Source organism: Oryzias melastigma, linkage group LG6 (assembly GCF_002922805.2).
Source record: "Oryzias melastigma strain HK-1 linkage group LG6, ASM292280v2, whole genome shotgun sequence".
NCBI classification, from domain to species: domain Eukaryota; kingdom Metazoa; phylum Chordata; class Actinopteri; order Beloniformes; family Adrianichthyidae; genus Oryzias; species Oryzias melastigma.
This window is the reverse complement of record NC_050517.1, coordinates 31634334-31655078: the sequence shown is the minus strand read 5'-3', so window position 1 is coordinate 31655078 and position 20745 is coordinate 31634334. Positions and strand designations below refer to the sequence as shown.

The 20745-nt window shown below is 39.8% G+C and overlaps 3 protein-coding genes across 10 annotated transcripts in view; 2 read left to right on the top strand and 1 right to left on the bottom strand.

The window, feature by feature from the left end:
• als2b (alsin Rho guanine nucleotide exchange factor ALS2 b) overlaps nt 1–1828 on the top strand; it is a 24970-nt gene extending 23142 nt beyond the window's left edge. For 6 of the 7 annotated variants that reach the window (XM_036212545.1, XM_036212544.1, XM_036212543.1 and 3 more), the window contains 2 exons: nt 726–822; nt 899–1828. In XM_036212545.1, coding sequence (XP_036068438.1) covers nt 726–822; nt 899–937 — 136 coding nt within the window. In that variant the 3' untranslated portion in view covers nt 938–1828. Of the gene's footprint in view, nt 1–725; nt 823–898 lie in introns of those variants that run through there. The other variant, XR_004948114.1, reaches the window with a different exon arrangement.
• The window catches only part of si:dkey-246g23.2 (solute carrier family 66 member 2), a 271509-nt gene that overhangs the window by 173059 nt on the left and 77705 nt on the right, over nt 1–20745 (bottom strand). The window lies entirely within an intron of this gene.
• Nucleotides 7018–20745, top strand: part of mpp4b (membrane protein, palmitoylated 4b (MAGUK p55 subfamily member 4)) — a 14613-nt gene continuing 885 nt past the window's right edge. The window contains exons 1-20 of one of the 2 annotated variants that reach the window (XM_024281675.2): nt 7018–7145; nt 7220–7341; nt 8547–8624; nt 8708–8791; nt 10059–10190; nt 12996–13077; nt 13173–13258; nt 14519–14593; nt 14666–14862; nt 15258–15316; nt 15401–15418; nt 15490–15531; nt 15610–15630; nt 15748–15762; nt 16683–16724; nt 16804–16977; nt 17045–17125; nt 19512–19605; nt 19704–19812; nt 19889–20023. In XM_024281675.2, the coding sequence (XP_024137443.1) occupies nt 7088–7145; nt 7220–7341; nt 8547–8624; nt 8708–8791; nt 10059–10190; nt 12996–13077; nt 13173–13258; nt 14519–14593; nt 14666–14862; nt 15258–15316; nt 15401–15418; nt 15490–15531; nt 15610–15630; nt 15748–15762; nt 16683–16724; nt 16804–16977; nt 17045–17125; nt 19512–19605; nt 19704–19812; nt 19889–20023 (1704 nt within the window). In that variant the 5' untranslated portion in view covers nt 7018–7087. The remainder of the gene's footprint in view (nt 7146–7219; nt 7342–8546; nt 8625–8707; nt 8792–10058; nt 10191–12995; nt 13078–13172; nt 13259–14518; nt 14594–14665; nt 14863–15257; nt 15317–15400; nt 15419–15489; nt 15532–15609; nt 15631–15747; nt 15763–16682; nt 16725–16803; nt 16978–17044; nt 17126–19511; nt 19606–19703; nt 19813–19888; nt 20024–20745) is intronic. The other variant, XM_036212547.1, reaches the window with a different exon arrangement.

The window sequence follows — 20745 nt, the reverse complement described above, 5'->3', positions numbered from 1 at the left end:
TAAGTGTAGGTCGGACAGAATCACGGGTAGGAAGGATTTATAGAACACTCCCGCTAGCTCTGCCGGCCCCTGCTAACGGCATTTGCTAACTTTGTCTGACCCTGGATGGTAGCGTTCGATTGCTCTGCCAGCCCCTGGGTGGCAGTGTTTGCTAGCTCTGCCGGACCTTGGGCTTCAATGCTAGCTAACTATGCTGACCTCTGGGTTATGACGCTAGATAGCTACGCCATCCCTCGGGTCATGGCGCTTGCTCTGTTGTCCAGCTGGCTAGCGTAGCGGGCTAAATTGTGCCAGCTCCATGGGCTCCGTGACAGGCGGCGAACTCTCCAGGGTATATCCCGCCTTCAACAGTTCAGGTCAAAAACCCTCTGCATCGAGCGGCCATATTGTTTTTATTTTACAACCTGTTGATCAAGTAATTGCAAACGTGATGCGTCCAAATTTAAGTTGCCTCATCTGTTAACCAAATCACACCGCGCCGCTCATATCGCGCTTCTGCCAGACGGACATACCGCGCCTGAACCTCAAATCGCTTCCGTATATTGACTTGACGTTGAAACTCGGCGCCTCTGTTGCACGAATTGCATCTTGTGTGAATGCAGATTTAGTCACATGACCCGTACAGGGGGCAGTTGTGACAAAGGTTTTAACTTGTTGTTTTAAGACAAATGTAAGATTTCAACATTTTTTTACTTGCATTTCTCTGGTTCTTTGTGTTCCTTCAGGATCAGGAACCTGGGCTCTGAGGTCAGCCTCATGGAGGACCTGATGGACCCGTCGGTCCAGCACGGAGAGCTGGGAATCATGTTCACCACGCTCAAGGTAACCAACACAACCATCATTATCACCGTCTTCGTCCTCACCGACCGCCGTAACCTCCTGATCTTCCTCCCTCCAGGCGTGCTACTACCAGATTCAGCACGAGAAGGTCACATAAGACCGGCTCCTCTCTGCTCCTCAGATCGGAGGGATCGCTCCACCGAGTCGTCGACAGCTCCGTCTGCTGCTGTCATGGAGGCAGACCCCTCCCCCAGCCTGATCTCCACCAATCAGGAAGGCCCACTAATGTGGGAGGGGCCAGTACAGTCTTACTCGAAGTCTTCTTGGATTGACTGGTTTTCCTGTGAATCCGTTGCACTTTAAAGTATTGTTTTGTATCAAACGTGAACGTTTTCTTTTGTTCTGGTCGTCGGCTCAGCACTGCCCCCTGCTGGCAGCTTCTGGCAGCAGGTTGAGTGCAGGATTTTATAAAAAAAACAAAGCTACGAATCTACGGGGAGATCTGAAATGTCACTACACTTCTTTGTTTCGCAGAAGCACGATGTTTCCAGTTTCTTGCGTAAACCCGACTGTGAAGACTCGATAAGCTTTGAGTGTTGTTTCAACTGTGGAGCATTCCAGAAGGGAAACCAAACACTACATGAGTGCTCCACAGTCCCGCTCAGCAGCATCTGTTCATGCTAACGCTTCCCGCCGTCGTGCGTCACAGAAACGGCTTAAGAGGCGACTCTTTCCTGAACGGCGGCGCCGGCTTTTGTTTTCTCCCAAGGGTCAGAGGTCAAACTGCTGTTTTTCCTCCCCCTTGTGTTTTATGAAGTGACGTAACGTGAAGCTGCTCAAAGCCAAACGGTGTTCCTGTTGCAGCAGAAGCGACTCTCTTTACGGTTTACTGTTTGTTCTGTCTGCATCGTTTTTAATGGCTGTACGAACTGACTGGACCTCATGTGTTTGTGAAGGAACTGCAAACTGACACGAGTCCGTTTGAAAATCCTCTGAAGTTTTGAAAAAAAAAAGCAATAAAGACTCATCTGACTCAATTTGAATGAAACCAAGTGTTTAAATGACTTAAAAAACCCTAAAAAAAAGATTTTTATCTAGTTTGTTGCGTAAACTGTCGTTTTCTTGGTATATGGAAAGCTGTTATGGTCAAAAATACCCATATTTTCATTTCTGTGAATTTTTTTTTTTGCTCTTTATTTAAACAACTCCATTAATAATGTGGGGATACTTTTAAATCAACAAGCATGCAGAATTTGAGCAAAATTAATTAACTTTTTAAGAAATATTAGTTTTACAAAATATTTTACTGCAAGATATGGTAAGATAATTGCAGTACCGTATTTTTTGGACTATATGTCACTCCAAAGGGAAAAAAAACAAGTTAAAAAACAAGTCGCATCAGAGAAAAATTTGCTCTTTTAGGAGAAATTTATTTAACAAAATACGGTAAAAAAGAACATAAATTTCATCTTAAAAAAGCCAAATTATAATTATGATAGTGAAATGGAAACCACTGTGATGCTTTTTTATCTTCATGATTCTTAGCAGGAATTGAATAAGAAAAACACCTGATCAGTTAATCAATTCAACTACCATAAAGAACATTTCCAAGTCGACTAAACTCTTTGGATCATTTCAAATCACTAAATATGTTCTAAAAAAAATCCCATATAAGTTACGCTCGAGTATAAGCTGCACCCCTGCCCAGACAAAAAAAAACAAAACAAAGAAATGTATTTCTTTTTATTTCTTGCAGATTTTTTTTTGTTTTAAAATAAATTATTACGAGTAAAAGTGTGGCAACAATTGAAACGCCCCAAATTTTAACAACTTTATCCACATTAGATTAACAAAATCAGATAATGGCATTGGACATTTTGTCCAATTTTATTATTTATATAGTAATTTTAAGTGTCAAAGTGTATGACTCCGCCCTCCTACATGATATAATAGCTAGCTAATTAGTGGGTTAGGAAACAAAAACGTTTTTATCGTTAAAACATTTTATTGGAACAAAAATCACCCAAAAAAGGTTCTTTTTGCTCATCTTAAACTTTTTCATCGAAAAATCCAAAATGACATTATTGTAAAATGTACAAAGCTAAACATACTAATATTTTAACAATGTGGGCGTGGCAAGTATGAAGACTTGTTGCTATGGAAATTATCAAGAGGGACTGGTTTCAAGAAAGATGGCGCCAAAACACAACATTGAACTAATCATTAGCCGTTTGCGTAAATGTCACAACTTTAGCCAGATGCTAAATTTGTGTATTTGTATGAAAAGATTCCCAACCGTAACTCGGTTCCTGTGTTTGTCTAGAGGAAATAGCGTGAAGTTTGGTCGAGGACTTCCAGCTAATGATTCTATGGCGCCATCTTGGGGCCATCTTGTTGTCTGTGGCCACATCCTCTTGAAGTTATCACTTTCTATGGAATCTGTGACTTCTTCTGGTTTACTCCTTAAAGAAAACAGCAAAATGACAATTTAATCCAAATTTGATTAATTTGGTAAATTTAGTGTTTTGTTTATTTAAAACAATATATATTTTTAACCTGTAAAAACACAGAAGATATACGAATTATCTTCATTTTGTAATTTAATTTATAAAGAAAGTTTAAATATTTGTAATTATATTCTTAATTTTTCCATGTTTTACTTCAAAACTGTAAATATTTGATGTGTCAAAAAAAAAGAATAAAATGTGAGATTTTCAGGACTTTTCGGATGAATCTGGGATCTTCTGAGAAACCTTCGTTTCCCGCCCTCCTGTTGTGTCGGGTGAGTCCAGATTTTTGCCTCTTCTTCTTCCTCTGGAGTTTGGCTCTCATCCTCTCAAGCAGCACCTGCGTTTCCTGCCGCCTCCACCCACAGCTGAGTTAAGGAGATTTGTCGGCTCCGGGGCAAACAGCCAGCCGGTGAGGGAGGAACCGGCTTCCGGTGGCCAGAGGCAGGCGGCTCACTTGCCCGGGATTAAGTGGGATTGGGAGAGATTACGGCTGGATGAAAGCGTAGTGCGACCGTGCGCGCTGTCAGGGGAATATTTTCCTGCACATTTCCCCGCGTCCGCTCCGGAGCAACACCTGTGGAACGGCGGTGAAGCCAGAGGCGCTCCAGGTGAACAGTTAGGACGTGAGGTTGGATTATCTCTTCTGGAATTTAAGATCTCAATCAGCTCCTTTTACTTGTTCAGCCTTTTCATCTCTTCCTTTTCATCTTAAGATCCTCAGAAATCCATAAAAACTGACTGATTCAGTTCAGATGATTGTTAAATGAAAGTTTGACGTTTTGTTGGTCAGCAGGAGATTACGCTTCTTGCTCATCTTGCTGCCTTTGAGAGCTTTCACAGCGTGTGCCAGTAACCTCTGACCTCCTTCGTTCTGCTGCAGGAACCGAGCAGAAACGCGTAACTTTGATTAACCGCAGATTTGCAGATGGCAGCGAAAATCTCCCGGAGCCGCTGCTCCTCGCCGCTTTATCTTCTAAAAGCATGTGACATTTGGAGTTTGATTTTACTGAAGAGAGACTCACAGGTCACGAGGACTTAAAGCGTACTGCGGCGTTTCCGCGGTGCAGCAAACACGTTTTTGACTTTTAGGCGTTAATTCTACGTGTAATTCCTTATGGCTACTGCAGGTGGCGCTAAAGCTGGAAATGGAAAAAAAATCATTTTTTTGTTGCAAAAATTATCTTCATTTAACTTTGTTACACTTTTTTCCAAACAATATTTATGCTAGTTGGTTTCACTGTTTTGAGGTGCGATTTATCTTAATAAAAGATTAGCATAAAAGCTTTTAAAGAGTACCCAAACACTAAGTCAACTAAAAAAAATTCTTTAGATAGGTGCTGTCTGCTGATCCTTGTCACGTTTTTGACCATTTTTGAAAATATAGTCAAAACCCGCCTGAGTGATGCCCCCTACAGGTTGAAATGAGGTTTTACAGTTGCATTTTGTGATTGGTCAACTGGTTTAAGTCCCACATCATTCCAGAAGATTCACGTCATCATGTTCTGCAACTCCAGTGTAAAAGCCCCGCCCATCTCTGATTCTGTAGCAGTCGGTCGTTATTGTGTTAGCATTAGCATGGCTTTTAGCAGTATTGCCTGTCAAAAATCTACAACTTTCCAATATTCTTTGAAGTCAGACAACAGTAGTTTAGTACAATTAGCATTAATCCAACGAACTCAATCCTGGTGATGGATTTGCTACGACCGTTTCACTCCAGATTGTTGGCTAAATACGTTAGCCTTGATTAGCATAAAATGCTAGCATCATTTTGCCACTGAGACACGGGTCCCCTTCGGTCTGGACCAGGAGGGAGAGAAGGGGGAGGAGAAAACTTTCTAACAATAAAGCGTTTTTTTTACCTTTTTTTTAGCAGATATTATATTTATCCAATTTTTGCGTTCCTTCAGCGACTTTTACATTTCTCGAAGCAGTATTGAGGCTCGTGGCTTTACTGTTTTGAGATTTATCTTAGTATAAAATCAGTGCAGTTGAAAGGAACCGCACAAACACAGCTAGCTTTGAACAAAGCAATTTTTAACCGTTACAAATGTGTCAAAGGTACAAAACTACAGAAAATCTTTGAAAAGTATACTGTTAGTCATTTGGGGTTGACTCTACTTTTATTACATGTTACAACTGTTTTTTTTTAAGCTTTATCAGTTGTAAACTAATGCACAAATATATTGTAAGCAAAAAAGTCTATTAACAAAAAAGTCGCACAATTGGATTTTTGATTGTTAAACTTTATAAGTCAACTGTTTATGTCCTGCAAACAAAAATATTTTCTTTTCTAGAAGAAATTACATTCATCCAACTTTTGTGTTACTTTTACGTTACTTTTGTACGCTTTTTGTCTCAATGCTTAGTTTTACTCTTTTAAGTGCGATTTATCTTGGCATAAGATTAGCATTATAGCGTTTAAGATAACACAGGAAACAGCTAGCTCTGTGCAAGTTTTCTACATTTACAAAACTAAATAGAATTTGTGAATAGTAGCCATTGAAACAATCACACCAACACGGGAAACATTCAGCTCTGTACAAAGCATTTTTTAAACTGTCAAAGGTTCATTAAATGTACAAAACTGAAGACAGTTTTTGAAAAGTATACTTTTGGAAAGCATGTTTACCCTGCTTTTCTGATGTGATACATTATCTCAACCAGTTGTAAGCAAAAGCAAAACAAAAGCATCACAAAATCTTTTAAGTGTACAAACAGAATTGTACAGCACAATTTTTTATACAAATTGCATAAATTAATCGTACAAATGTACAACTCAACAGCTTTTGTTCCTGCAAACAAAAAAGCTAATTTTCACCCTTTTTAAGCAGAAATTACAATCATCCAACTTTTCTGTCACTTTCAGGCGCTTTACGTTTCTCAAAACAATATTTAGGCTGGCTAGTTTTACTGTGTTAAATTGCAGTTTATTTTACTTAGAGATTAGCATTGTTGCTCTTGTCCAGGATGACTCCTGGACGCCTCCCTGAGGAGGGGTTTTAGGCATGTCTCAGTGGGCGGAGGTCTCAGGGGAAGACCCAGGACACTCTGGAGAGACTATGTCTCTGGGAACATCTCAGGGTCCCCCCACTGGAGGAAGTGACCTGGGAGAGTGAAGTCTGGGCACATTTGCTGCCCCTGCGACCCGGTTCTGGATGTATAGTAGCTCTTAAGACAAAAACACTAGAAATAGTTGGCCCCATATAAATCAATTTTTAATCGTTATACGTTTTTTAATTGCACAAAGCCAGAAAAAACGTTTGAGAAGTGTACCGTGTTGTGTTAACCTCGCTTTTATCATGTAGTACAACTTTTTAAACCTTTTAATACACATTTACTTTTACGTCACTGATGTGGTACTGACATCTTAAATTCAGCCACCAGCGCCACGTGACTTCTTGAGGCCTTGTCCTGTAGTTTGGTTCAAAGTCAGACTTCAATGCCCGCTTAAAAAATAATACAAAAAAGTAGGAATTTACTAAGTTTTCTTTTTTTTATAATTAAAAATGAATGGAATTGTGCATTGCAGCTTGTTCTCACTGACTGTTTGCAGCCAAAGATCGGTTTAATCGTGTGGGACTGCAACCATTAATGAATGTTTTCTGTAGCTGATGCTCAATTACTATAGTATGACCAAAAAATGTTTGATCTTTAAGGAAAAACGAATCTTTAACTGCATTTTAAAACAAAGTTTCTTGCAGCCTTGTAACATGATTTCATTAATTTGCAGGTTTGCTGCCCATCTGCTCGGCACTCAGCAGGTGGTTAAGGGGTTAAAGGTCAGGTGACCGACGACCATGAGGCAGGCGGTGGAAGCTCAGGGGTCAAATCCTCACTTTGAGCTTGGAGAGCAAGGTAAGCTGGGCGTGTGGACTCGTCTGAAGACGTGTCTGAAGGTGAAGTCATGAAGGTGTGTGTTGGGCCTGCAGGCCTGCGGCAGGTCCTGGCTGACGTCATCCAGGAGGTGAGGCGCTCGGTCAGTCAGGACATCGACGGCGCCGAGATCCTCCACGGTCTGCTCAACGCTCCCTGGCTGCAGTCCCTCCTCAAGGTTTGAAAAGGACAAAAAGTGTTATCTTCAAAAACTTTATCGGTTGTAGTTATTACTACACATCTGTTTTCTCAAATTAAAAGTATTTAGATTGGCAGAATTTTATTTACAACATCAAGGCTTTGGGAATCCCATTCAGACAAACAGTGAACCAAGAAAATTTGAAGGCGGGGTTTACCACTTGACTCCGCCTAGTGGATTGGTGATGTCACTGCCAATTCAAACCTGAACAACAGAGTAAACTAAATATTTAGCATTACCTGCGATAAAGAAAGTATGAAAGCTCTAAAGTAAATGTTGCCGCTAAAGATCACAGAGCAGTTAGCTGAAAACTCTGAAGCTAAAAGCTTGCTAAAATATAAGCTAAATGTAAAATTAGACAAAAAACTGGAAACATGTCAAGTTAGCCAAAAACAGCTAGCATAACACAAAAATGTTAGCTTAACTAAAAATTATCCAAAAGGCTGGAAACATGTCTAAATTAGATTAAATAGCTAGCATTATACAAAAATGTTAGCATAATTCAAAATTAGCCAAAAAAACGGAATCCTATCTAAATTAGCCCAAAATAGCAAGCATAGTGCTAAAATGTTAGCTTAACTCAAAATTTGCCTTGAAAATTAGACAAAATTGATTTGCCAAAATAATGTTTTTGTTATCTTTTAAAATAAAAGCTAAATGCCAAATTCACCTAAAAACCCAGCGATTCCTGAACATTTAAAAGTTTGAATTTTCTCTATCTGAAAGTTTGCACAAGTTCACAAGTTAAAGTACACAACGTTTTTGAAGAGGCAATTTTTTGAGGAATTTTTCATTTATTTCCTATGGGGAATATTTTCCTCAATATTTAAAGAACTATCAAGTTTGTTTATGAATACTAAAAGTACAAGTAGTAATGTTCTGAATGAGCTGAATAATTTGATGCCAAGATCGCTGAAAGTGTGATTGAGTTTTTATGTGCTGACAAATGTGTAGAAAGCAGCAGGAGAATCACTGTAGTGTGAGCCTTTCCAACAAGTCATAGCGAGAACATTTTTTTAGTTCTGAAATGTCCCCCAACATTGGAATCTGTCCTCTGATTCTTGAAAAGAGGTTTTATTTTTTTGCAATTTTTTAGACATTAAAAGTCTTTTGTTCCATAACTAAACAACATCTTAACCACATTGATTGTAACATAACAAGGTTGTATGTTTACATTTCCTCAGGTGTACGAGTGTCTGCAAAGGCGCCTTAGAGACTCTCCTGCGCCTTATCTGGATTATGCGTCTGGACTTTCCCTTCAGGTTTGTATTTTGAAAGTAAGGTGTCACTTGTTTGTTTTTTTTTTTTGCTGATGTTCCAAAGGTGTTTTTTTTTCCCGGGACAGTTGCTGATAGATATAAAGTCTTTGCCATGCTGCTCTGAAGAGGCAAAAGAGCTCTACCGCCTCCTCCGACAACCACACCTGCAGGTCAGAACCATGTCTGCAATACTTCACACATCACTCAAAGACAACAATGATACTGTACAACTTAAATTATTGTACAATATATGGAGACAAATAACAAATCAGCACAGCAGGTTTTATTTAAAACCCAGTTTTTTTCCTTTTTTCTAGCGCTTTTTTGTTTGTATTTTTGTGTTTTTTATGGTTGACAATTTCTATAATTTTTAAAAGCTCCAATAAAGCAACATGTCTTGTTGTTGTTTCTGTGAGCATCAGTATGTATTTTAAAGGTACACAAATTGGTCATGTGTAGAAATTCTGAAACTCAGTTCAGTTTTTCTGTAATGGGCCCAAAGTTTATACTGTAAAGTCAGTTGCTGCCCCTGCAATAATGATGAGCCCATAGCAACCATAGAAAAAAATTCTTATCTTCGGCCAATGAACATGTGTGGCAGTTTTTATGTCTCTACGTTGAAGTGAAATTTTAGTTTCCATAGCAACCAGCACTTTAGCCTGCCACAGCTTCTGTTTTAACAGAATGCCGTAGAGAGGACATTTATGTGTTCAGTTGGGGACCGCCATTTCAGGTCAAATTTAGAAAAAGTTGAAGAGAAGTAACTAAGATTTTTATGTGACGCTGTAGTTTGACTCAAAGACGGCTGAGCAGTAAAGGTGAAAGGTAAGTCAAATACATTTATTTAGCAGTATTTCTTATAAACATATACAGCACTTTACATGACTCAAATGCAATAGAGCAAAAATCACAATATGTTGACAGTATTTAATAAATATAGAAATCTGTACCTATTTTTAAGAGTGTAGTGAAACCTTTTTGACTTGACTGTTGTCATGGTGACAGTGTTGCAAGGTACTGCTCTGTTTTCCATGGAAGTCATCATAAACGACCATAGCAACCATAGGGTTTTCTTTTTATCTCGACCTGATGGATACATGCAGCCATTTTCATGTCTCTAATTCAAAGTAAAATTTTCATCTTACATAGCAAAATAAATCAAAACAAAGAAAAAATATTTTCAACCATTGCACATGCACCTGTTGTTTTTCCCTTTCAAGCAAAGACAGCAAGTTTTACAAACAGGGTTTGTTTGATAGATTGGCTTAATAGATTTCACTTTTTTTCTTTTAATCTTTAGGTTGTTTGGTTTCATTTCCTTTTTTTCTAAGAAGACAGTTCTGAACTCTTTACAAGTTATTTTTTTTCCTGGCCATTACTTGAAGTTCATTTGAGCTCAAAGCGTTGACATATCTGAATGACCGTTGTGTTTTCTAGGCTCTGCTCTCAGCCCACGATACGGTGGCCCAGAAGGACTACGAGCCGGTATTACCCCCCATGCCGGAGGAGCTGCCGGAGGATGAGGAGGCCACGCGAATCGTCTGTCTGGTGAAGAACAAGCAGCCTTTGGTGAGCTCTGATTTAAGCTCCAAGATCTCCTATCATTTTGTTTCAGCGCTTCCCGGATGGCTTTGTGGCTCAAGAACTTGCTCTACAATTGTGACACTTGGGAACTCCAAGTCTTTCAGACAGATTCATGAACTTCTATCATTTTTTAACAATATAGGGAACCTCATTCATTCTTTATACTTTTTAGGGCCCTGGTTGAAGATATGAGACTTTTCTTTTGGAAAATAAGAGTTTGAACTGTTCTATTCTTTTTTTGGATTTTATTTAGCATTTACTTTTAGAACACACCGAATGACATATTTTAATTTGAACTAAAATATAACGTAAATGGGTTAAATCAATTGTTTTTATATCCAACTTGAATCCCCTTTACGGCTAAATCTCGACTAAGGCTCGTCTAAAACGTTGGCATGTGCTAAATTAGCCACAAGAAAGTCATCAGGTAGGGTTTAGCTTAGGTTGGATGTCCACTTGATCCAAAGTTGTATTCGAATTCCTTCATTTCTAACTGTGCTGTAAAGGGCGTTGGCCAATTTTTCAGTACCAATCTATAATTCCAAAATCCAGAGCACTTGAAATTTTCAGAAGTCTTAGAAAAACCACTGTGGATCAATGCTTTCTAGACCACAAAGTCTTGTGATTTATTTTGGAAAATTCTGCTATTTTTTATAACCATCCAAGTTTTCACCGTCAGAAAGTAGCAGATTCATAGTCTTTGTAAAATGTTTGTATTTATTGGGTTTTTATGTTGGCTATTGGATGATGTTATATTTGTCGTTTAGGAAAAAGGTAGCTAGCATGTGTCCAAATTGCAGTAAAATCAAGGAAATTAGATAGTCCTGGACTAAATGGTCTTATAGAGGTTAGGGTGTAGTAAGTTAATTTGGACATAGTCTAAGTGTTATAGCCTCTATCATAGGGGTTAAGGCCTCCTAGGGATATATTTTGGTGAGTTTTGGGAACCATGTTCATAAACCAATATTGGGACTTCAAGGACTTCCGGTACTTCTGTTGTCTCGCAGCTTTGCAACTGCAGAGTCACGTCTCCCAAGTGTTGGAGAAGCTCCAGAGAGGGAGTCCACCCTCCTGGGAGGCTTCCCAGAGTTGAACCCTTCAGGGGGGAGGGACTGAAGGAGTCTTGCGGCGTCTGGAGGGGCAGCCAACCCCAGCTGCAGTGCCCCCGACCACGGCACAGGCCGGACTTTCGGTGTAGGGTTTGTTGCACTGACTTGCTTTGGGAAGAAAGGCTAAACCGGTCTGCGCCGTCAGTGTACCGCTCCGTTTGGATCGGTAAGAAAAGATGCAACCCTTGTTTTGGTCATCTATCATCCATCCATCGATCCATCATCCATCCATCATCCATCATCCATCCAGTCTTAATTTGTCAAGGATTGACTCTTTCTCTTTTCTCATTGGAGACAATGTCGTGAAAGGATTTGACGAAGCAAGATTCTCTACCAACGCCCCTTATCCCACCTCCCAGAGGTGGAACGGGACTCTTCCGCACCACCCTAACGTTGAGGAGTACCTCCATCCAGGTCTTCCTGGAAGACTTCAAAGCCCCCGTGTCCACACTGCTCCGCCCAGCCCCATGCGTCCTCACCGTCTCCTGGACGACTCCCCCATCGAGCTCGCCAAGCAGGAGAGCCTAGACGAGCTGAGGACCACCGTCCAGCTGGCCGCCAGCTCCATGGAGAGCAGCACAAAAGACATCAAGCTTCTCGGGGAGAAGATGACCGCTGCCACCGAGCGCATCACAGAGACAGTTCAGGACAACTCCCAAGCTCTGGTGCTCCTCACGCAGGTGGTGGATCGCCTGCAGACGCTCCTGGTCGCCTCCCGATCCGACTTCAGCCCCCTGAACCCTACGGACTCCGAGCGCCATTCGGCTCTGACCCACCCGTCCAGATGCTCCTGCACCTCCTCCCTGTCCAGCAGTAACTCGCTGGACGCCCCCTCCACCTCCCAGGTGGCCGGATGTCTTTCTGGATCTTACCAGGGATCTCCTCGTACTGCGCTGTCAACAAGGTACGCTCCTCTGCAGCAGAAGAAACACGACATCCATCGGGGGTCGCACGCACTCCCCAACGGAGTTTTGGATGGAGAGACACCCAACTCCGTAGGAGGAGGTCGCACAAACAAACGGAGGAAAAAGAGGAGGAAGAAGGCGACTTGAAGATCATCCATGATGGATTTTTGCACATCTCTTCCAGTTCTTTGCGAATCACCAACCTGCACTTAAAGCAGCGGTAGTTTGTCCTGCTTTTCCTCATCTTTTATTCACTGTTTTCATGCAAGAACATCCGTCTTGTTCCCTTGGTTTGGTGGTCTATGTCTGGCCCCTTCATACATTTCACACCTGTGAATCCTGTCCCAGTCAAGGGCTTTCCTTTATTTCTCAATAGAAATACCTCTTTTTTTTTAGTCTTCAACCACTTGCTCCATTGTTTTGTTTCATTATTCTTCCAAAAATCCAGACGTTTCTTTTATCTTTTAAAGTGGTTCAAGGATTTCCAAGTTCTCTGAAGGACTTCTCCAACTTTTCTTCAGAGATCTGGTCACTCCTTGGTTACCAGTAAAATGTTGCAAAATACTAAACTGTTGTTGTTTATGATACAGTATCGAAAGATCTAGTTCAGGATGGTAGTTGAATCAAGAAAAAGCCGATTGCAATTTTTAAAATAAGATTGCTGCTGACATTTGATCCTTCACGCCACTTTTAAAGATTACAAAGAATGTTTGACTCATTCAGAGCAAAATAGAGAAAGGAGGAGTGTCTAAAATCTGATTTTTTTTTTATAACAGGGAGCGACGATAAAGAGAAACGAGATCACAGGGGAGATATTCGTGGCTCGAGTGATCCATGGAGGCCTGGCTGATCGCAGTGGTAAGGTTTCTTCTGTCATTGACCAACTTAATCTACTACAATTTATTTGATGTAAAATTCAAACAAAAACTGAGTCTGAATTTGTTTGTTTTCAGGTCTGCTTCATGCAGGAGACCGGATTGTAGAAGTGAACGGGTTTCCGGTTGACGGAATGGAGCCCGAACAAGTGATTCAAGTCGTGGTAAATTTTTTGGCACATACTTTTATTTTTTTATTTTTCTGCTAGATATAAGGATTTCTAAGAACTAGATAGATTAAGGAAAGGGCATTGCACAAAAGCACCAATAAAACTACCAATACAAAAACCACTCCTGCCGAAGAGAAAGGATAAAGCTAACACATAAAGCAAAGAAAATGCTAAAGGAAAATATGATGTAAAATGCTGAGAAACTTAATCAATGATCAATGCTAAACCAGTATTAAAATATACTAGTAAACTAAACTTAATTTTGTTATCAATGCTGAAAGTAAAAAGTTAGTTTAAAAAATAAGAGTGCTGACAAATTGTTGAATTATGTAAAAAAAACCTTTTGTTGAAACAAGTTTTGGCTAAAAACTACCAGCAAGGGAATATTGGTAAATGTATTGGTCCTATAGTTGTTAAGTTAAATGCCCAACTAGCATAAAATATATGAATGCTTAAGAGAAGCTATCGCTAATCTAGCAGGATTCTGATAAAAGACATTTTACAATGCTAAGAAAAAAGCTCAAATAAATGCTAGGAATACTATTTAATGACCAAATGCTAAATTAGACAAATAAGCTAATTTTTTGAACTGTGGTTAAGAAATGAAAAAAATAAAACACAAAAATTTTAGAGAGAAAAACAATAGTTAAACATAGCTTTTGGATACATGGTGTCAACACTGAAATATTGCTAAACTTCGCTAAGCTAAATTTGTCGTGGTAAACGCCAACTAGCATAAAATAAATGAATGCTTTAGAGAAGCTATCGCTAATCTAGCAGGATTCTGATAAATGACATTGAACAATGCTGAGGAAAGAAATTTTCAAATAAATACTTGGAATGCTAATTGAAGGCTAAGTGCTAAATTAGCCAAATAAGCTAAAAAATCTCTAAAATTTTGGGAGAAAAACTATGGCTAAACATAACTTTTGGATACATTTTACCAACAAGGAAATATTGCTAAACTTAGTGAAGCTAAATTTAATAAGGTAATCGGCGAGCTAGCTTAAAAGTGAATGAATGCTTTAAAGACGCTATCGCTAATCTAACAGGATGCCGTTAAATATCATTGAACAATGCTCATAAACTGTGACGTCACCCGGCTCTTGCGAAATGAAGCCAATTCAGCCGCCATTTTTACGCGATACGAAACACTCAAATAGCTAATTCACTGTATTTATTTAAGTTACAATAGTTTTAACCCTAACTGTTCTAGTTTCTTCACTAAGATACGGTTTCTTTTTATCCAATTAGCAAGCTCGGTCCCACGGCACCATCATGTTCAAGGTCATTCCCATCACAGAGAGGCCCGTCCACAACCAAACTATGGTGAGTGCTGCTCTCTACTGCATTTGTGTGTTCCTGAACAAAACCTCTAACATAAACGCTGCCGTGTTTCAGCTGTACATGCGCGCCATGACTGACTACAGCCCGCAGCAGGACCCCAACATCCCCTGTGCTGACGCCGGCATCAGCTTCAAGAAAGGCGACGTCCTGGAGATCGTGGATCAGACCGACGCCCTCTGGTGGCAAGCCAAGAAACTGCCCAGCAGCATTACGTGCGCCGGCCTCATCCCTTCCACCAATCTGCTCAAACGGTTAGCCTGTTCAGAGACTCCATCTATATCCATTAAAAGTGATATTCTTAAAACCCCAAACGGTTTAAGTTATTCCCAAAGTTCCTGCCTATTAGGGTTAAATTCACATGTGGGAGTTGTGTTCTCTGGATTGAAACTTCAATAAGTATCTAGAGTTGGGAGCCTCATGCGATTTCTGATGATAACCCTTAAACTTATGTTGGAACAAAATAAAGGTGTCCAAACACCGATCCCTGTGGAACACCATAAATAATTGTATAAGCAAAAAATGTCAGATGACCAGAAATTACCCAACCATTTTAAGGGTGAACCAACTGGAATCTTGTCTGTAAATAATATTTCTTGGATTGTAAGTTGTAAATTTCAGTAAATTATTTTCGAACATGTGACCACAGGAAGCAGAGGGAGTTCTGGTGGTCTCAGCCGTACCAGCCGCACTTCTGCATGCAGACCTGTGAGTCTCCCAAGTCTTCACTTCTGCTTTTTTCCTACTCATCTGAACATCTTAACTGACCATTTTCCTTGTTTTTAACCACAGTGAGCACTGTTGACGAAGGTAAGGACAAACTTTATGAGCGATTTTTCTTAGCTTTCATTGACGATCGCTTATGCCTATTATTTCCACAGAAGAAGACATGATGGCCATTGACGACAGATGTGTTGAAGCAGGTATTTCTTTGTTTTTAAGTCAGCTTTTATGCACACTTGGCTTCCATGTTTTTGATTTGTGTGTTTTTCTTCCTTCAGATGAAGAGGCCTTTGAATCTGGTGGGTAAGTCTGTTGGTTTTGTCTGTTTTGGATCGCCGACGCTCTTAGTTGAGTGTCCTCCTTCTAAAACTGTGATTGTTGCTTTTTTCTGACTAATGTCTGATGGGAAATGTCAGAGGAGCTCAGAGAAGGTGAGAAAATCTCAAGAGTTTTGTTCTTCTAACCCCTTTATGTGAATATATAAAAGTTTTCAAAAGTTTTAAGCAATAAGTCGGTGAACAACTAAAGAGCCAATTCAATTTATAGACATATCACCTCATTTTGGACGACACAAAATAACGTCCGTTGACTTGTTCTTCACTTCAACCTCCAGAAAAACAAAAGTGAATACTTTTACCCAAACAAGTCGATTTTTGATCTCTTTTAAAGTCTACAAAAGTCACAAAACACCTCATAATGTAAAAAAACAAAATCAGACACTATGAGCATCTTGTATGATCACCATGGCAACCGTGGGAGGTTCAAGTTAAATAAGATGCAACAACAATCTCCATAAATGTTCATTCATATGGACACCTAGAGCCATCTTGAGTCAATGTTTGACCTTAGAGGAACAATTTAAAAACTGTCCAATAAATGTTCTCACATTTGCACACTTTTCCTGTTGCGCCCTGAAGCAAGATGGCTTGATAGTAAAAAAGAAAGAAATGTCACAATTTTTATCAAATGAATACACAAATAGTATTGGTAAAGGCCTAGTCTGTGATTAGAATGGTCATTTCATGTGATTAAAATGCTTCCTATTGGCCAAAAACATTGGTTGCTAAGGAAACTTTTGAAATTTACTTTGAGGTAGAGATCTGAAAATTGGTGCACATATGCATCAGAACAAGACATGAATAAAACTAAATGGTTGCTATGGAGTCCTGTTTAATCTAAGCTCAATTTCTCAACACCAATGCAACATCTGGCTCCTTACATTCCCCTGCGTGGCTCGTTCTTCTAGTTTTAGACTCTGTTGTGTTTTTTAATCCAAATTCTTGGCTGGATTAAGCTGTATTATATTTAGTTTTCTTTGCTGATCTCCACGTGTCTTTCCGTTTCCCTCTAGAGGAGGATGACTACAGCAGCAACATTGAAGGAGTTTACTTGGGTAGGTTTGGAGCAGCAGTAACAACAGACTGCATTTTTATGTTTTGGTTGTTTGTTTATGGTCCTCTTCCCTCCATCAGCTGGCTTCAGGCGCAGCATGCGTCTGTGTCGGCGACGCGCCCACAGCACCACCCAGCCGTCCTGCCCCACCCGCTGCCCCAGCAGCTGCTACAGCGCCCTCAACAGCCCATACGAGGAAGTGGTGCGCTACCAACGCCACCCAGAGGACGTGCACCGCCTCATCGCCATCTTAGGTAGACCGGACAATCAGATTGAGCAGGATTTTGGTGGATTTTTTTTACAAAAAGCGTTCTTCCACAGGTCCGTCTGGTGTAGGGGTGAGCGAACTGCGGAGGCGCTTGATTGAGATGAACCCAAACCTCTTCCAGGGGGCGGTGCCTCGTATGTACAATTAATTCATTAATCCTTTAAAGCAAAACGTTAAAGTCAGGCCCTACTTACAATCTCTCTGTGGTTGGAAAGCTTTGTTGATTGTGGGAGGGACTGGCACATGGGGAATCAGGGCTTAGTTTCCAGGAGGCTCTCCAGTGTGGAACCCTATGCTACTGCCTAACAAATTTGTAGTGTGTATTGGCAAGAGCCTGGCGATACGATATGTATCCAGATACACGTCTAACGATATACTGTATGTATGACAATACGATATGTATCCCGATACGTGTCTCGCGATACGATATTTATCCCGATACGTGTCTCGCGATATATGTATCACGATACATGTCTCGCGAAACGACATGTATCACTATTCTGCATTTATCATGATACATGCCTCAGGATACAATATGTGTCCCAAAACGTGTCTCACAATACAATATATATCCTGATACATGTCTCACGATACAATACGTATCATGATATATCAATATGTTTATCAGGACTGCCTTTTTTCCCACAGTGTTGTACACCTCACTCTGATCCATCAGGTTGCTGAACTAGAATCGATTACTGAGAAGTTCAGCAGAACTTTTGCTCGCTCCACCGACAGCCTTTTGACAGAGACCTGCTACAAACCAAAGCAATCTGTGTTTTTATGTGATACTTGCAGCAACCTGGCATAGAGTTTCGTTTTGGTACCCATTCCAAGTCAAAACTAAGTAGTACATGTCTCATAACAACAAAAACGTCAAGGGTGACTGAACATTTAACAGATCCTGTTGTAGTTCTGGTGTAGTGTAGAGATGCTCAAAGAAGCTCAGTGTGCTGTGCTGCTAACTAGCGGTCGGGAATTTTGGTGGAAAATAAAAGACGCTGAAGGACGCTCACAAATAATGAATTAAATATTGTCTTGTCAACATTTTAAATCGATACAGGTATCGCCAAAAGAAATATTGCGATATATTGCCGAATCCTTTTTAATAAAAATATAGCCACAAAAGTCTTCCTGTGCAGATCCCCGGCACGTATAAAATACAGGGTTGTGTCAGGAAGCGCACCCGGTGTAAAAAATCTCAAATGTAAATTGGAGACAAAAACAATTCACTGTTGGAAAGGAAAAAGCCATAAGGTGTAGACATCTGTTTTCAAAAAAAGCAAAAATTATGAGGCTAATTCCAAGTCCCGTGCTACTTCTTCCATTCGATTTGAAATGCTAACTATACCAGAAGCTAGCTAGGAACTTCAACACAAAAAGACGCATTCGGATCGATTTCTCACCAACTGCAACCCTGTAGGAGTCACGAAATCTGCATTTATGTCAATGTTACTATTATGATAATTAAACTTACACTTTTTTGCATGAATAAAACATAAAAGAAAGCTTTTTTTGAGTAGTCAATAACTTTTGACAGAGATTAATATGACTTCCTTTCAAAATAAAGGACAACCTGCACCCCATGTAGTAGTAGGTAGTGATGTCAGCAGAGATAGATAAAAAAAAAAGATTACTATACACAGGTAATTTTAAAATTGGTGCACAACAGCCAGAATTGTGTAGATCTAACAAACAAAAAATTAAATCTGAGCTAATTAAGTGACCCTTAATGTGTTTTTTTTTATGTTTCCTGCTTAAAATTCTTAAATTTTGTTCAATAATAAACAAGTCTGCCTTAAAATCTGAAGCGCCTATAGTGTGAATTCTGCTAACTGACCTCCAGTTGATTTTCTGTGGTAAACAGAGCTTATAAATCTGTCAAAATGTTCGGCTTTGGGCTCAGCCCCAACGCTTGATTGTCTGAGCATTATGGGTATTGTAGTCAGGAGCCTTGCCATGAAATATTTTCCTTCTAAAAATTAGTAAAATTTTATTATTTATCATCATGGGGGCCTCAAGGGAGGGGTCAAAGAGCAACATGTGGCTCTGGATTCTCAGGTTTCTGACAACCCCCCCCCCATACACCCGGATCCTCCAACCGCAGGGTTAAAATCGAGAGGACGAAACATCAGCCACAATTTCACAAACTGTTGCTGCACATCAATCTGGAGGGGCTTACAGACCCAAATCCAAACAATTTCCACAAAGAGAAAGATTACTCACAAGAGGATTACTTTCAAGGCAGCCGCTAATCGTCCAAGGAGAGGACTGGCCAGCAAAATATTATCCCTGACATGCTCAGGAAAAAACTGAAAGAACCAAGAACGGCATCACTAATTTTACCAGCTCAAATGATGACGCCAACAAAAGAAACCCTCTAACAAAAATACTGTTTTATTTCTGTATTTCTATTACCAGTAATCATACATGAAAACAGCCTTTATGGATGATGTTTCGACTTTTGCACGACTGTAATTTTCTTTTTTAATCGTTTCTCTGTCCTAATGCCATCATCAGACACCACGAGAGCACCCAGGGGGTACGAGGAGAGCGGCAGGGAGTATTACTTCACCTCTCGGGAGGCTTTTGACAACATGGTCTACAACAACAGGTGAAGCTGCTGCACGAGCAAACTGATATAATGCTGTAAATCATCCAGAGTCAAGAAGAGACAAACAGCTTTTGTGTAAAGGAGAATCTGCCAAACAGGTTTCTGGAGTACGGGGAGTACAAAAGCAATCTCTACGGCACCAGCATCGAGTCTGCGCGCCATGTCCTGAGCAGCGGGAAGATCTGCGTCATCGACATAGAACCGAACGTGAGTCCAGAGAGAAGACCGATGATCTCAAGCTGAATGACGGTTTCCTTTAACTGTATCTGTTCTCATTGATTAGGCCATTCAGGCAGTGAGGACCCATGAACTGAAGGCCTACATCGTCTATGTGAAGCCTCCACCTCTGGAGCGGCTCAGAGAGACCCGACGGGACTCGTACATCACCACCGACTACTACGTGAACCGACCCTTCAAAGTACGGACTGTTGGCGCCTCTCACTTTAAGTTTATTTTACAGTTTGATATGCAGATGTCATTGTTATTTATCAAAAAAATCTCAGAAATTAATGTTTGCCCCAAATGCTTTAAAATACTAAAAAAATTGGTTTAGTCTAATTGATTTTTTCAATAACTCTAACTTTTTTGGTCTATGTACACCAGTAAAAGTTGCTAAATGTAACAAGTCAACGACTTGTCATTGATTGATGGTTCTTTTTTTTATTGCTCTAAAATAGTTTGAAATATAAACAGATTTTTTCCATTGGGCAATGCAATTTAGCTCTTGTTATTAACTTTGGTGTACCTCAGGGATCCATGCTGAGGCCAATTTAATTCTTATTTATTTCAATAACTTAACACAGTTTCCAATTATTTCTTTACGTTGTTTTCTTTTGTCTTTGTATCTCTGAGTATTTTTGATGACTTGTTAACTCACCGAACAAGCAGCTTTGACTATATAATAAATACAAATTTTGAACAAGATTTTTTTTCTACATTTTTACCCTCTGACAAAAAGAATGTTTTAATGTTGACAAAAATAACAAATATTATCTAAGTTTAAAAAATATTTTAAAAAATTACCTTTTTGGTCACTGTAAGTAGTAAAATGTCTCCTAAATATATGTCAAGTCATTTAGTTAATGGTTCATTTTTTAACCATTCGAAAATAATTAAAAATATAAACAGGTTCCTGTTTAA